This window comes from Engraulis encrasicolus, chromosome 12 (genome assembly GCF_034702125.1).
Source record: "Engraulis encrasicolus isolate BLACKSEA-1 chromosome 12, IST_EnEncr_1.0, whole genome shotgun sequence".
Classification (NCBI taxonomy): domain Eukaryota; kingdom Metazoa; phylum Chordata; class Actinopteri; order Clupeiformes; family Engraulidae; genus Engraulis; species Engraulis encrasicolus.
The window spans coordinates 3871747-3886746 of NC_085868.1; the positions used below are offsets into that span (position 1 = coordinate 3871747).

General features: G+C 44.7%; 1 protein-coding gene across 1 annotated transcript in view; it reads right to left on the reverse strand.

Moving 5' to 3' along the window:
- scn1lab (sodium channel, voltage-gated, type I like, alpha b) overlaps positions 1-11781 on the reverse strand; it is a 52857-nt gene extending 41076 nt beyond the window's left edge. The window contains exons 1-8 of the mRNA XM_063211508.1: positions 11540-11781; positions 10675-10770; positions 9760-9878; positions 9327-9416; positions 8848-8976; positions 4625-4716; positions 305-447; positions 79-166 (exon numbers count right to left, since the gene is read on the reverse strand). Coding sequence (XP_063067578.1) covers positions 79-166; positions 305-447; positions 4625-4716; positions 8848-8976; positions 9327-9416; positions 9760-9878; positions 10675-10770; positions 11540-11722 — 940 coding nt within the window. The 5' untranslated portion in view covers positions 11723-11781. The remainder of the gene's footprint in view (positions 1-78; positions 167-304; positions 448-4624; positions 4717-8847; positions 8977-9326; positions 9417-9759; positions 9879-10674; positions 10771-11539) is intronic.
- Between the last annotated feature and the right edge of the window lie 3219 nt (positions 11782-15000).

A 15000-nucleotide genomic window follows, 5' to 3' on the forward strand; every position in this document is an offset into this window, starting at 1 on the left:
CACACACACACACACACACACACACACACACACACACACACACACGCATACGCACGCGCACACTGACTCGTGACTCACTTTCATCGTTGACATGCTCCGTCCAGTTGAAGGTAGCGTTGTAGGCCAGACTCATGTTGAGCAGCTGCTGGTCCAGGTCCAGGTCCAGCTGTGTCAGGTTCTGCTGCAGGCCAGCGAGCACGGAGGAGGGGTCAGGGTCGGGATCGGCCAAGGCCAACGCCGAGGGGAAAGAGGCCGAGGGGGAGGGCAGGGAGGCCAGGGAAGGGTCGTCCATGTAGGGGGAGACGCGGACGCACTTGTGCCGCAGGTTGCCCATGAAGAGCTGCAGGCCAATCAGAGCGAAGACGCTCAGGCAGAAGACGGTCAGGATCATCACGTCCGACAGCTTCTTCACCGACTGGATCAGGGCGCCCACGATGGTCTTCAGGCCTGGAGGGCAGGGGGGCGAGAGGTCAGTGAGGAGAGCAGGGGTCAATAGGTCAAGGGGGCAAGGGGCAATAGGTCAGGGGGTGTGTGTGGGGGGGTGTGTTAGAGAAGGGTTTGGATGATTAGGGGAAGGGTGGAAGGGTTAGGGATCATATAGGTCAGGGGTCACATAGGTTCGAGGGAGTAGTAAGTGCCAATACGGGGCAGTAGATGGTTGAGGGGGGTAGGGGTCATATTGGTCAGGGAAGGGTAAGTCCGGAGGGCAGTAGATGCCAATAGGCAAACGGGTGGGTGTCAAAAGGTCAGGGGGGGTAGTAGGCGTCAATAGGGGGGAGTAAGGAAGGGTTAGAGGTCATATAGGTCAGGGGAGGATAAGTAGAGGTCAACACGTCAGAGGGGTAGCAGAGGGCAATAGGTCAGTAGGTCAGGGGTCAGTAGGGGTCAATGGGGGCAATAGGTCAGGAGGTATTAGGGAAGGGTCAGAGGTCAATAGGTCAGAATGGTAGGGGTCAATAGATCACAGAGGCAATAGAGCTCAATAGGTGGTGGTGGTGGTGGTGTGTGTGTGTGTGTGTGGGGGGGGGGGGGGGGGGTATAGTATGGAGTCAATAGATCAAGGGGGCAGGGGGCAATAGTCCAGGGGGAGTACGGGGGTAATGGGCGGTCAGGTCAGGATCCATTGGTTGGGGAGTCAAGGGATTGAGAAGTGAGTGGGAAGGGACGGGTGAGGTTTAGGGGTTAGAGAGGTCAGGTGAAGGTCATGGAAAGGGGGCGGGGGAAGACAGTTCAGGATCAAGGGGTTGGGGACTCAATGGATGGGTACATTAAAAGTGAGTTACATCCTCGAAATATAACTGGAGAGTGGTTCAGTTAAGGCACAGAGGCTCCATCTCAAATCTTCAAATGAAGCCCTTTTTTACCTGGACCTTACCACTAAAGGGGTAGAGTGTACTAGCAGAGACTAGCAGAGAAGGGACACTCCCACTAGTACTCCTCCCACTAGTGGCTCCTGCTAATACTGTACCATCAAAATGTCAGGGGTGGAAAGTAACGAATTACATCTAATCAAGTATTGTACTTGAGTAGCTTTTATGAGTACTTTGTACTTTTACAAGTAGTTTTTAAACTTTTACTTTTACTTTTACAATTACACAGAAATCTGGACTGAGTAAAAACATAGATGAATAGAGAGACAAATTGCATTGCAAAATAATACAACAATCTGCTGGAAATTAAAAAAATATGCAGGAGCGCACAAAACATTAGATAGAGGTTAGAGGATGATATTCCAGAAAAAGACATTGAAAGTATCTGAGTACTTTTACTCAAATTTTAAGTGAAGTACTTTTTACTTTCACTTGAGTAAATTTTTAGATAGATACTTTTACTTTCACTTGAGTAGGATTTCGGCAAGGCAAAGTAAAAATACTTCTACTTGAGGGTAACTTTTTTACTCTTTCCACCTCTGCAAAATGTGCAGTTCCACCTAGATGACTGGTCTGACACCCAACCAATGGCGTATCGGCATACTACCCATTACGGCCCATCAATCACCCGTCCCATCAATAAAATTAACATCATACCACCCAGATATGCTTTCTATATGACAATGATCATACAATCCCTCTGCTAACCGCTACCCGTTTATATGTACTGCCATGCATTCATAGGGAACTTGCTGCCGTAGGTCCCATCTGTAACAATAGGCATAGAGGGTGTATTATTGGTGGAGAAGGATTGTGATTGACAGAGGGAGGATGTAATTGGCAGAGAGGGCGTGTCAATCACAGAGAAAGAACATAATTGGCAGAGAGGGCGTGTCAATCACAGAGGGGAGTGTGTCTTGGGGAAAAAGAGGATGTGTCAAACACAACGAGGGGTTGTCATTGGATGGGCACATTGAGATGTTGAGAGGGAGCCTCTAAACTAGACTCTGATAGACCAATTGAGATAGACCCGCCCCTGGCACAGGAGCTGCTTGCTAATTGGATGGTGTTATTAGTAAAGAGAGTGCTGCAGTGAAGCTGGCATGTCAATCACTTTCTTTGGGCTCCAAAGAACAAATCGCATGCTTGCTCTGGTCCACAAACCGTCTTCTATACAGTTTCTATGGATGTGTGCATTCCAATATGTGGACTTCTGTCCTCCACTTGTGCTTGTGACCTCGCATTTTGCTGATGCCCCTCCTCAGTGGAGAAAACAATAAAGTTTCCCCGCTGTTAGCCTAGCCACAACAATTTGTGGGGGCCTGTTCTTCATTCACCATCCCGGTTGCAAATGAGGAAATGACATTTGAATTGTGCTTTTGCAAGAAATTGAATTAATTTTCTGTCGTCAGTGACATCATCATGAGTTCACAAGCAGGCAAGTGAGAAAGGGAGGACGGAAGTCTGCATATCGGAATGCACACTATGATTGTCTGGTTTCTGGTTCAAAATCATAGTGCTCTGTGTACAGCTTCTGGTTTAATTTGGATGTCCTCTTTTTTTAGTCATCCATTTGGAAGGCTTACAAGCATGTGATTGCTTGGAGCAGAAAGGAGGTTGTTACTGATATTGAGCCATGCTGTGTGTGTGTGTGTGTGTGTGTGTGTGTGTGTGTGTGTGTGTGTGTGTGTGTGTGTGTGTGTGTGTGTGTGTGTGTGTGTGTGTGTGTGTGTGTGTGTGTGTGTGTGTGTGTGTGTGTGTGTGCGTGTGTGTCATGGCATACAGCCATGTAACACACACTTACGGGCGGGTGTGGACATCCAACAATGGCATGCACATTGAACACAAAACACATAGACGGAGAGAAAGGGGATACATTCTGTACACACACACACACACACACACACACACACACACACACACACACACACACACACACACACACACACACACACACACACACACACACACACACACACACACACACGTACACCCATACAAAAGAGTCGGACATGGCGGCTGGAGTTTTGCAATGTCTCATGCAAAAGGAAGCGTTGGTGGAGCTTAAGCCATATATAAGGTCTATCTGTTCCATTTCCCCCGAGAGAGAGAGACAGAGAGAGAGAAAGCTGCCGAGAGGGGAAATGCACCTTGATCAGCCGCCTCACAGACAGACAAAGAAAAATAAACCAAAACCCAACCAAAAGATAACAAAAAACAAAACAAAAAGAAAGAAATAAACAAAAAATAAGCGAGTGCTTTTGTTAACCAATGCGGTTAATCTTAATTGGTTAAAAGCTCGGAATCGTGAGTTTCCAATCCAGGAGGGCTGGGGAGATTCCTGCTTTTGCTCGGGGGTGGGGTGGGGTGGGGTGGGGAGAGGTCAGTCTGTCTGGGAAGTGAGAGGGGGGCAGGGCGACAAAGGAAGGGAGCAGGTGAGCAAATTGGCAAAGCTGGGTGTTGGAGGGTGAGTGATAAGTTTTCATTATTGGGAGGTGGGGTGTTGGGTTATTGGGGAGTGTGGTGTGTGTGTGTGTGTGTGTGTGTGTGTGTGTGTGTGTGTGTGTGTGTGTGTGTGTGTGTGTGTGTGTGTGTGTGTGTGTGTGTGTGTGTGTGTGTGTGTGTGTGTGTGTGTGTGTGTGTGTGTGTGTGTGTGTGTGTGTGTGTGTGTTGGTGATGGGTCTGTTTTGATTGCAAGTGGACTAAGGGGGCAGCCCTGTAATATATTTCTGTGCTCTGTTGCTATGCAACTGCATTTCCTAGAAACGCTGCAACCCTTTGACCTTCACCTTTTGACCCTGGCGACCTCTCACGCCCCCACAGGCGACCCCTGACCCCTGCATGACCCCCCCTGGTGACCCCCACACCTGGCTCTCACCTGGGATGACCGAGATGGTTTTGAGAGCCCGCAGAACTCTAAAGGTGCGCAGAGCTGAGACATTACCGAGATCCACAAACTCGGTCACATATCTGGAGGGGGGGAGGGGAGAGGGAGGGGACGGGGGAAAGGGTACAAACACACACGCACACACGAGAAGACACATACGCACGCACACACACACATACGAGAACACACACACACACACGTTAGGACAGGACAGGCCAGGAGCGAGCAGGAGGGAGAGGAGAGGAGAGACAGCACTCATGGACACACACACATATCTGACTTGACATCTGGGGGGAGATAAAAACACACATACGCCGCGTGTACACATACAGACACACATCTGCATGCACACACACACAGCCCTTACCTGGGATAACAGAGATTGTTTTCAAAGCTCTGAGCACTCTGAAGGTGCGTAGAGCTGAAACATTGCCTAGGTTTACAAACTCTGTTACATACCTGCAGGATCAAATACAGAGTTACCATGGGGAATACACACACGTACACACACGTGCACACCCAAAAACCCACACACACATGCATACACACATGCACACACACGGACGCACGCACACACGCACGCACGCACACACGCGCGCGCGCGCACACACACACACACACACACACACACACACACACAGACACACACAACACACACACACACACACACACACACACACACACACACACACACACACACACACACACACACACATTTTACACAGTCAAACTCACACACACACACACACACTTGCATTTTGCACATTCATCCACCTAAAACACAGGAAAAGGAGCACTCAGTGGGTCACAACACATCCACATGTCATATGATTGTCCTCCATACTTTTGGGCACAGCATACAGTGGGTCCAAGTCGAACTAGTACCTCCTGTCCTTTCCTGTTGCTTGTGGCCTCTTGCCTCAGTGTTGCTCCTCATCCGTGGAGAAATAAATTACAAACCCCAACTCCGATGAAGTTGGGACGTTTGGTAAACCGTGAATAAAATCAAAATGCTATCATTTTCAAAACATTCAATCTATTCATTAGATGGAGAATAGTGAAAAGACAACATATTAAGTGTTAAAACCGAGAAAAAATATTGTTTTGGGGGATATATGTACTCATTTCTAACTTGATAAATCCAACACGTCTCAAAAGAGTTGGGACGGGGATCAGTGAAATTTAGTAAACATCCAAATAAGATAAAACAACAAAGAAGAACATTTCAAAATGAATTGTACTGACGGACAATATAGGTGTCCAGGTATAAGATCATCACAGAGAGGCTGAGTCACTCAGAATTAAAGATGCAAAGGGAATAATTACCATAGTTATTACATACATTTTTGAATTCCCTTTGATTTACCATGATTGAGTGTATATAAGACATATTTTTGTTAATAAAATCATTGTATAGGTTCATGACATCATGAAATATATATTGGTTGTAGTCTCACTCTAGCACTCCAGGAATTAGAGCTATTGAAAATTGACCATATTAAGAATGCTTAATGCATGAAAATGATACAGGGGTGTAACATTCTCCTAAGCACCTGAGCTCACTTGAAATAGACCCAGAAGACATGGGGAAACTGTCCTTTGCTTACAGAAGTCAGCAGAAGTTGTAGAAGTCCATTCTTTTTGACAATAATAGAGCATTGCACATCCTGTGCTACAGTGAAAATGGACCATCCAACTTGTGTTAGTGCTAGCTTCAAAAGTCAGCCTCCATGATGGCATGCGGGTGCAGTAGTGCATTGGTTAAGATGTTCTCACTCATCTGTAGAGTTAAATACAGTGTTGAATGGTATAAATGGGTTTTAAACAGCATGAAAAGCCACTCATGCATTATATTTTGAAGGGAGATCTTCGATTACTGCCATATAGTGAGGTCAAATTGCATTCTCTACTATGTTTTAACAGTTTGGCTCCATCATAAGGACCAGCAGGTGATAAAATGGTGGGTTTTTGGTCAAGACCTGTCACACTGTAAGCACTACAGAAAGGAAAACATTGCAAAACATGACAAGGAATACACCCCCCATTTAAGCTGGTGAAATCATGTCCAAGATAGGAATTAACACTGTTTTTTATATAAAATCATCTCATCGGTTAATGTATTTAACTGTTAAGTGTTGTCTTTTGTTTTGTCTTTAGTCTTCCTCGACATTTGCTGCCATTTATTGTCCCCGTCCCAACTCTTTTGAGACGTGTTGGATTTATCAAATTAGAAATGAGTACATATGTCCCCCAAAACAATATTTTTTCTCGGTTTTAACACTTAATATGTTGTCTTTTCACTATTCTCCATCTAATGAATAGATTGAATGTTTTGAAAATGATAGCATTTTGATTTTATTCACTGTTTACCAAACGTCCCAACTTCATCGGAGTTGGGGTTAGTAAGTCATTTAACCTGTAAGCCCAGGCAGAGCAACTTTTGCAATAAAACATCCCATTGGAAATGAAGAAATAGGCTAACCTTGGAATTGTGCTTCTGCGAGATACTTAAAGTCGCCCTCTGCAGTTTGAGTGAGTTTGAGTGTTGCCCGCGGAATGCCTGTCTCAAAATCTAAACAATCAGGAAAAAATACTGTCCCCTACTAAGTCCCTGAATGTTTTTCATCCCAAAGTACCAACGGTCTATGCAATATGAATATGTCTCCAGCAGCAAGTAGGCCTCATGTCAGTTTTTGTTATGACTATGAGAAGTCTTTTCCCGCGGTGCTCATCCGGCTTTGTCAGCCAAAAGTTCCACATGGGGAATTCTGACAGCGGAGCGAGAAAATGGCTGGGAGAGTCACCATTCACTTAGCCTACTTATGGCTCATTTAAGCAACAGCTTACTCTGGACATCAGCTTATTCTGGACAGCAATTAACAATTAACCTTTTAATCCTACCTTGTGTCTCCTTTAATGAAACTTCGATCATCGATGGCGCCTTGCCTCGCATCACGAGGCGACAAGCAACGGGAAAGGAGCCAAGGACGAGAGGAACTAGATTGGTATGTACCCAGGGATACTGTAATACTATGACGCCATATGAGGGTCAATGTACAGTATCGTAGAATTCTGTATATGTCAAACGCATGACGTCATAGGGCGGACATAGGCCAGAAGTATGAGGCATATTTGGATAGGTTTCCATGGCAACATGGTAAAACATACACTTTCAATCGTATGCACATATTTCCCTGTGTGATACATAGTTATGCCTGTATGGTTTAGTTGAATGCGGAACCATTCACACTAACTGTACATGGGGACCACATATGGCAAAAGCGCCAACTTAGGCCAAAAGGGTCTGTGGACGTGTAGAGATTGGCAGTGTCCCAACATTAGTTGAAGGATATTTAAGGGGACACTGTGTGAGATTTTTAGTTGTTTATTTCCAGAATTCATGCTGCCCATTCACTAATGTTACCTTTTTCATGAATACTTAACACCAGCATCAAATTCTAAGTATTCATTATGACTGGAAAAATTGCACTATTTATACATGAAAAGGGGGATCTTCTCCATGGTCCGCCAATTTGAATTTCCAAAAATAGCCATTTTTAGCTGCAAAAAAGACTGTATTTGGACCATACTAGAAAATATTGGTTTATTACTTAGTACACTTGCATGTAAAGATCAAATTTGGCAATAGGCAGCCCAGTTTCAATGAGCAGCATAGTTGCAGTACCTTTTTTGACCATTTCCTGCACAGTGTCCCTTTAAGGGGCTTTTTTCCCAACCTTGATGCACATAGTGGCTTCTGGATTGTTTTTTGTTTTTAACTTTGTACAACTTTCTGATATTTTCCAACATTCATTCAATCATTTTAGGATTTTTAGGATGATTCCTTGAATGTTTTTACCATTGACCAAGATACGTGGCAAATATTAAAACTATCAAGCTTGTGTTTAACATGTACAACTACAAAAAGTACATGAATAAAGTTATCATTTATCAAAGCCAAATATTTCAGTAGCTGCTGTCGCTTTTGCCGTGTTTGGCTTGCATGTACAGTACAGTAGGATATAAATATGTTGCATTTAGGGAATCAAAAGGTAAAATCAGGGAAAGGTCTGGTTGCAGTGCACCTGCCATACACTTACACTGTCCACTATAACTACACGTGGTGTGTTCCTATGGCAGAGTGGAGGGACATAATTATAATGTATTACATACTCTGTTACACAATAAGGCACTGAGGCCTTAGGTGTGTGTGTGTGTGTGTGTGTGTGTGTGTGTGTGTGTGTGTGTGTGTGTGTGTGTGTGTGTGTGTGTGTGTGTGTGTGTGTGTGTGTGTGTGTGTGTGTGTGTGTGTGTGTGTGTGTGTGTGTGTGTGTGTGTGTGTGTGTGCACTTATGTGCGTTTATCTTGCTACTTATCTTGTAAAGGTCTGGTCATGTGTATGTGTGTGTTTGTTTGTGCACATATAGTTTGTGTGTGTGTACACTGAGGGTTTGTGCGTGTGCATATGTGTGTGTGTGTGTATGTATGAATGTGTTTGTGTGTGTGTGTGTGTGTGTGTGTGAGTGTGTGAGTGTGTGGGTGTGTGTCTGTCTGTGTGTGTGTACTGTGTGTGCGTGTGTGTATACTCACGCCATGAGTATGACACTGAAATCCAACCAATTCCAGGGATCCCTGAGGAAAGTGAACTTCCCCACACAGAAGCCACGTGCCAGGATCTTAATCAGCGACTCAAAGGTATATATACCTGTAAAGGTATACCTATAACCACACACACACACACACACACACACACACACACACACACACACACACACACACACACACACACACACACACACACACACACACACATACACAGAACCCATGAGCAAAGGTATAAATCAGGAACATAACAGAAACAGAGTACACGTACACACACGAGCGCGCACGCACACACACACACACTCTCTGTCTCACACACGCACGCATGCACGCACACACACACACACACACACACACACACACACACACACACACACACACACACACACACACACACACACACACACACACACACACACACACACACACACACACACACACACACACACACGTTGTGTTGTACTTACTCTACATTCTTGGCCCACTCTGGTGGATTGCTGAGCGTCATGAAGGCGCAGTTGGTTAAAATAGTGCACATGATGAAAAAGCTGAACATCGTACACACACTGTTAAGGAAAATACACACACACACACACACACATACACACACACACACACACACACACACACACACACACACACACACACACACACACACACACACACACACACACACATATACACACACACACGCACACACACATACTGTACACACAGATATTGCACACACGCACACATACACATACATACAAACACACACACACACACACACACACACACACACACACACACACACACACACACACACACACACACACACACACTGAAAAACACACACACAGGAAAAAAAACACACACACACAAACACACAGCCAGCCAGCAGTTCATTGTAAAGGATATGAGTGCACGAGCACCCGTATGGCGACGCGTCTGAGGGGGTTGAAGGGGCTGAGGATGTAGAGGGCTGGAGTGGCGTTGAAGCGGAAGATGGCCTTGCCTCGGTTTAACACTATGAAGGTCTGACACACACATAACACATGCACACACACACACGCACGCACGCACACACACACACACACACACACACACACACACACACACACACACACACACACACACACACACACACACACACACACACACACACACACATATATATACAACTTACTATCTTCATACCTTTTTCATCAATATCATCACCATAAAATTCAAAATACCCATTATGACTGTACAAGATGAATTTTTAATGTTAAATGGAGGATCTTCCCCAATTCCGCCATTTTGAATTTCAAGAAATAGTCATTTTCAGCTGCAAAAAAAGATCAAATTTGGCAATGAGCAGCACAGTTTCAATGAGCAGCATAGTTGCAATACCTGCAATACCATAGTGGCTCTTTTACATGCAAGCTTTGCGTCTGCAGGGATGGGTTAGCAGATGAAAGGGTGGTGCAAACATAACTAATGCTAATTTTGTATGACTGAAATAATTTTATTTTCATTTTTTAGTTTTTACTGGATTACCTCAAGAGTATATTAGCTTTTAAATGAATTGCCAATTAGTAATTTACTCATTAAATGCATACAGTAAAGGTATTAACTTTGGTTGCACTACCTGACTTACAAATATGAATGACCCATGTAAAAACAAAATCTTTGAATAGTTTGTGGGTCACCTGGTGGGTACAGTGTTTAGATGTGTGTGTGTGTGTGTGTGTGTGTGTGTGTGTGTGTGTGTGTGTGTGTGTGTGTGTGTGTGTGTGTGTGTGTGTGTGTGTGTGTGTGTGTGTGTGTGTGTGTGTGTGTGTGTAATCTTACTGTCTGGTTGTTGTAGAATGTGTCGAGGTCCTCAAGTGGGACTGAGACCAGTGCGGATGGGACATCTCCATAGATGAAAGGCAGTGATTTGCCAGCCTTCAGGTAGCGGTGAGCAAAAAAAAACATTGACAATATATCACAAAACTACTTTTCACAATATACTACACAGATTCATGACAACAAATAGTAACTCCTAATGAAATAAAATTAAGTTAAAAAAGAGGTTTTATATACACAGGTTATAAATGTCTGTTTTCCCCTGACTGCGCAAAACTAACTGTGCAATAACTCAACCTCTGATTGTTGGAAACCGCTGTCGGTCAAAAAAAATAGTTAAGGTGGTTAGCTGCCAGTGTCTCACCCCTCCTCATAACATCGTATTGATAAACACTGTGACCCCATGTATAGTTCACGAGCATCTGTCAAACAAGCAAACACAACTTTCAGACCTGATGGTTTTCATTCAATTTATGGTGAGATTTAAGACTAGATAACATACACAACAACTTGTACATAACAACTGCTAATTAAGCTCTTTTTTCACATTTAGCCTACTGAAGTGTACTGAATATCATAATGTATCGCAATGATACTTGTATTGTATTTGTGTCGCATATTTTATGTATTTTAATCCATATGGGGGGTGGACAGGGATAAGGATAGGGAGAGAGAGGGATAGGGAGAGAGAGAGAGAGAGAGAGAGAGAGAGAGAGAGAGAGAGAGAGATAGAGATAGGGATAGGGATAGGGATAGGGAAAGAGAGATAGTGAGAACGTGGTTAGTGTTGCAAGCCAAAGAGGGCTACAAAGCTAGACATAGAGAAAGAATGAGAGAGGGAAAGAGGAAGAGAGAGGGCGTCCCCTACCTCCAGGTCTGTGTTGGGATGGGGCCCGCCGCTATCCTGGCTGTCGAGCTCATTGCGCCGGCGTGTGTCACTGGCTGCGTGCGCGAGCTCCTCCGCGATTCGCCGCTCGATGGCAGCCAATGAGGCGCGGCAGAACGGGCGGAAGCTCTCGGGACCCGGGGGAACCAGCAGCGACGTGGCCATCTTCTCATCCTAACCTCTCTCTCTCTCGCTCACTCTCTCTTTCTGCTTATGTACCTCTCTCTCTATCTCTCTTTTCTATCTTTATTTATTCCTCTCTCTATCCCTCTCTTTTTATCTTTATTCCTCTCTCTCTCTATCCCTCTCTTTTCTATCTCTCTCTTCCAATTCCTCTATATCCCTCTCTCCCAAACTCTCTCTCTCTACCCCTCTCTTTATCTCTGCCCCTCGCTCTATCGCTTTCTCCCAATTCCTCTATATCTCACTCTCTCCAAACCTCTCTCTCTCCCTCTCCCCCAGCCTCTCTATCACTCTCTCCTAACCTCTGCAGCCCTCTATTCTTTCCTCTCGATCTGGAGGAACCAGTAGCAAAGTGCCCATCTTCTCATCCTGAGCAAACTCTCTAGCACTCTGTCCTTGCCTTTCTCTAGCTCCCCTTCTCTCTGTTTGTCTCCCTCCCCCCCTCTCTCTCTCTCTCTCAGACGGGCAGAGGCTCACGGCACGTAGGCATACGCCTGGATGGAAAAACACAAATATAGAAAGAAAGAAAGAAAGAAAGAAAGAAAGAAAGAAAGAAAGAAAGAAAGAAAGAAAGAAAGAAAGAAAGAAAGAAAGAAAGAAAGAAAGACAGTTATTTAATGTACAGTGTCACTGTGTATTGACAAAAAAATCCTGAGGATCTGTGATAAAAAGAGTCACAAATACCTTAATCTTAGACACTAAAATGTGACATTTCTTTGCATATCAATGTAAACATTTTCACACAGACAAAATAGCCAGACAAAGAGAGATAGAGGGACACACACGCACGCACGCACGTACGCACACACACACACACACACAGCTCTCAGAGTTGCAGCTCTCCAGTCTGTCCGGAGAATGACAAATCATTCTGCTCCATGACTTCATTGAGTCAGTAACAGCTTGACTGTGTGTGTGTGTGTGTGTGTGTGTGTGTGTGTGTGTGTGTGTGTGTGTGTGTGTGTGTGTGTGTGTGTGTGTGTGTGTGTGTGTGTGTGTGTGTGTGTGTGTGTGTGTGTGTGTGTGTGTGTGTCTGTGTCTGTGTCTGTGTCTGTGCGTGCGTGCATGCGTGTGTGTATTTGTGCATGTGTGTAAGAGAGAGAGAGAGAGAGAGATAGTTGGCAGGGACATCTGAATCATTCTGCCACTTTGAAGTGGAACACCTGTAGACTTTTCTCATGAGTCACTAAAACATGAAACCTTCATATTCTCCAAACTCAACGTTCTCTATTTTCTCCACTGACCTCACTCTACCCGCCTGCCTCCATCCCCTCTGCCTCTCTCTCTCTCTCTGCTCCCTGCTCTCTATTCCCCTCTCTCCCTCTCCAGTCACATTTCCCATTCCCTCTCTCTCCATTCACCTCCATTTCCATTTCTCCCCCTATCTCCAGAGCCATGTAAGTTAGAGCTAGGCTAATCCCATTGACCTCTATGTTCCATTTTTACACAAAGATGGCGGCTCATGGAGCCTTTGACACACAGATTGTCATCGACTTATTTCCAAAATAGTTCCAGGAAGTGAGAATCGAACACAGAGAAAGATAAATGTAATTCACTTTAAATCATTTTTACTTCCTTTCCTTTTCTGTTATGTAGTTGCTCATTGTCAGTTGCTAGCTAAAAGAAAGCCACTGCCAAGAATTATTTGAATATGCGTGTCGTGAATCATAACACCAACCGACTTCCGGTTGTCACAACTCTAAATTCCATGGCTGCATGGCTCCCTATCATTCTCCCTCCGTCTTTCTATTTCCCGTTCTCTCTTACCCATTTCTGTCACTCTGCCTCGGTCTGCTATTTTCTTACAATTACCCTCTGTCTGGCTACTGCTCTTTCACATTTTCCTCCAATATCTTTTCAACCCTCTCTCTCTCTGTGTCTCCGTCTCCGTCTCCGTCTCGTCTCTCTCTCTCTCTCTCTCTCTCTCTCTCTCTCTCTCTCTCTCTCTCTCTCTGTCTCTCTCTCTCTCAATATGCACTTCCAAGTTAGCAGTAGTGAGTCATGGAGGCATGTGGCATGTGTGTGTTAGGGGTGTTCATTTCATCAATACAGGTTGATGCAGACAGACTCAAATAATAATCAATGTACCATCACACCATAATCAATAATAACACAATGGCACTTACTGACAATTTCCAACAGCACCGTTAACACATTAAAAGCAACATGCCATTCATGGTAAACAAATTTATCCTCCTTGATCGATCTGTGTGTGTGTGTGTGTGTGTGTGTGTGTGTGTGTGTGTGTGTGTGTGTGTGTGTGTGTGTGTGTGTGTGTGTGTGTGCGTGTGTGTGTGTGTGTGTGTGTCTGTGTGTGTGCGTGTGCGTGTGCGTGTGCGTGTGCATGTGTTTGTGTGGTGTGGTGTGTGTGGTGTGTATGGATGTGTGTGTTTCATCATCCATTTCTCCTCTGTAATGAGAGCAGTGTGTAACCTCAGGGACGGTAAACAGTCCTGACCCCCAATAGGGACTGAAACAGACCACCTGCTCCCCACCAGGGACTCAAACAGACTACCTGGCGCCCGAGACGACCCACCCAGGGCCACTTAAATTGGGTAGCAGTGCCTAGCTCTGGTGTAAGAGAGAAGAGAGAGAGAGAGAGAGGGAGGGAGAGAGAGAGAGAGAGAGAGAGAGAGAGAGAGAGAGAGAGAGAGAGAGAGAGAGATACAAAGGTAGAGAGCAAAAGAAGCGAAAGACAGACGGACAGACATAGGGGTGTACAGACAGATAGGGATGAGGTGGTGCTAAAGCACCTGCCCCGTAGCCCTCTTGAACAAAAAAAATGCCCCTTTTGAAAGTACGTTTTATTTTATTTTTGTCACAATGAACTCTGGTGCATGCATTGCTGACGTGATAATCTACAAAATGCTTCACAATCAAAAGCATGTGACAGTAATGCCCCGATATAATACATCGCCTCTATAGGGCAACACAGAAGGTCTTTAAACCCCCAACAGCTCCTTCAGCACCTGTAGTGGTGGATAAAGTAAAAGTAAAGGTAAAAAAACACAGTGTATTTCCAACACAGGTAACTCATCTGAGTAAAAAGTAGACCAATGTACTTGTCTTACGATAAGCTGTTTGTGGCGGGTCCTTGTTAGGTTTTTATTGTTCTTCAGTAATAACAAAGTCTATCTCAATAGGTAGGTAAAATGGAGTAAACTGTGTAACTGCTATGTAATATCATGTGCTACTGTTGTAATTACACCACAAAAGAACTTTTACTTTTACTTTGTCCACCACTGAGCACCTACCCCTCA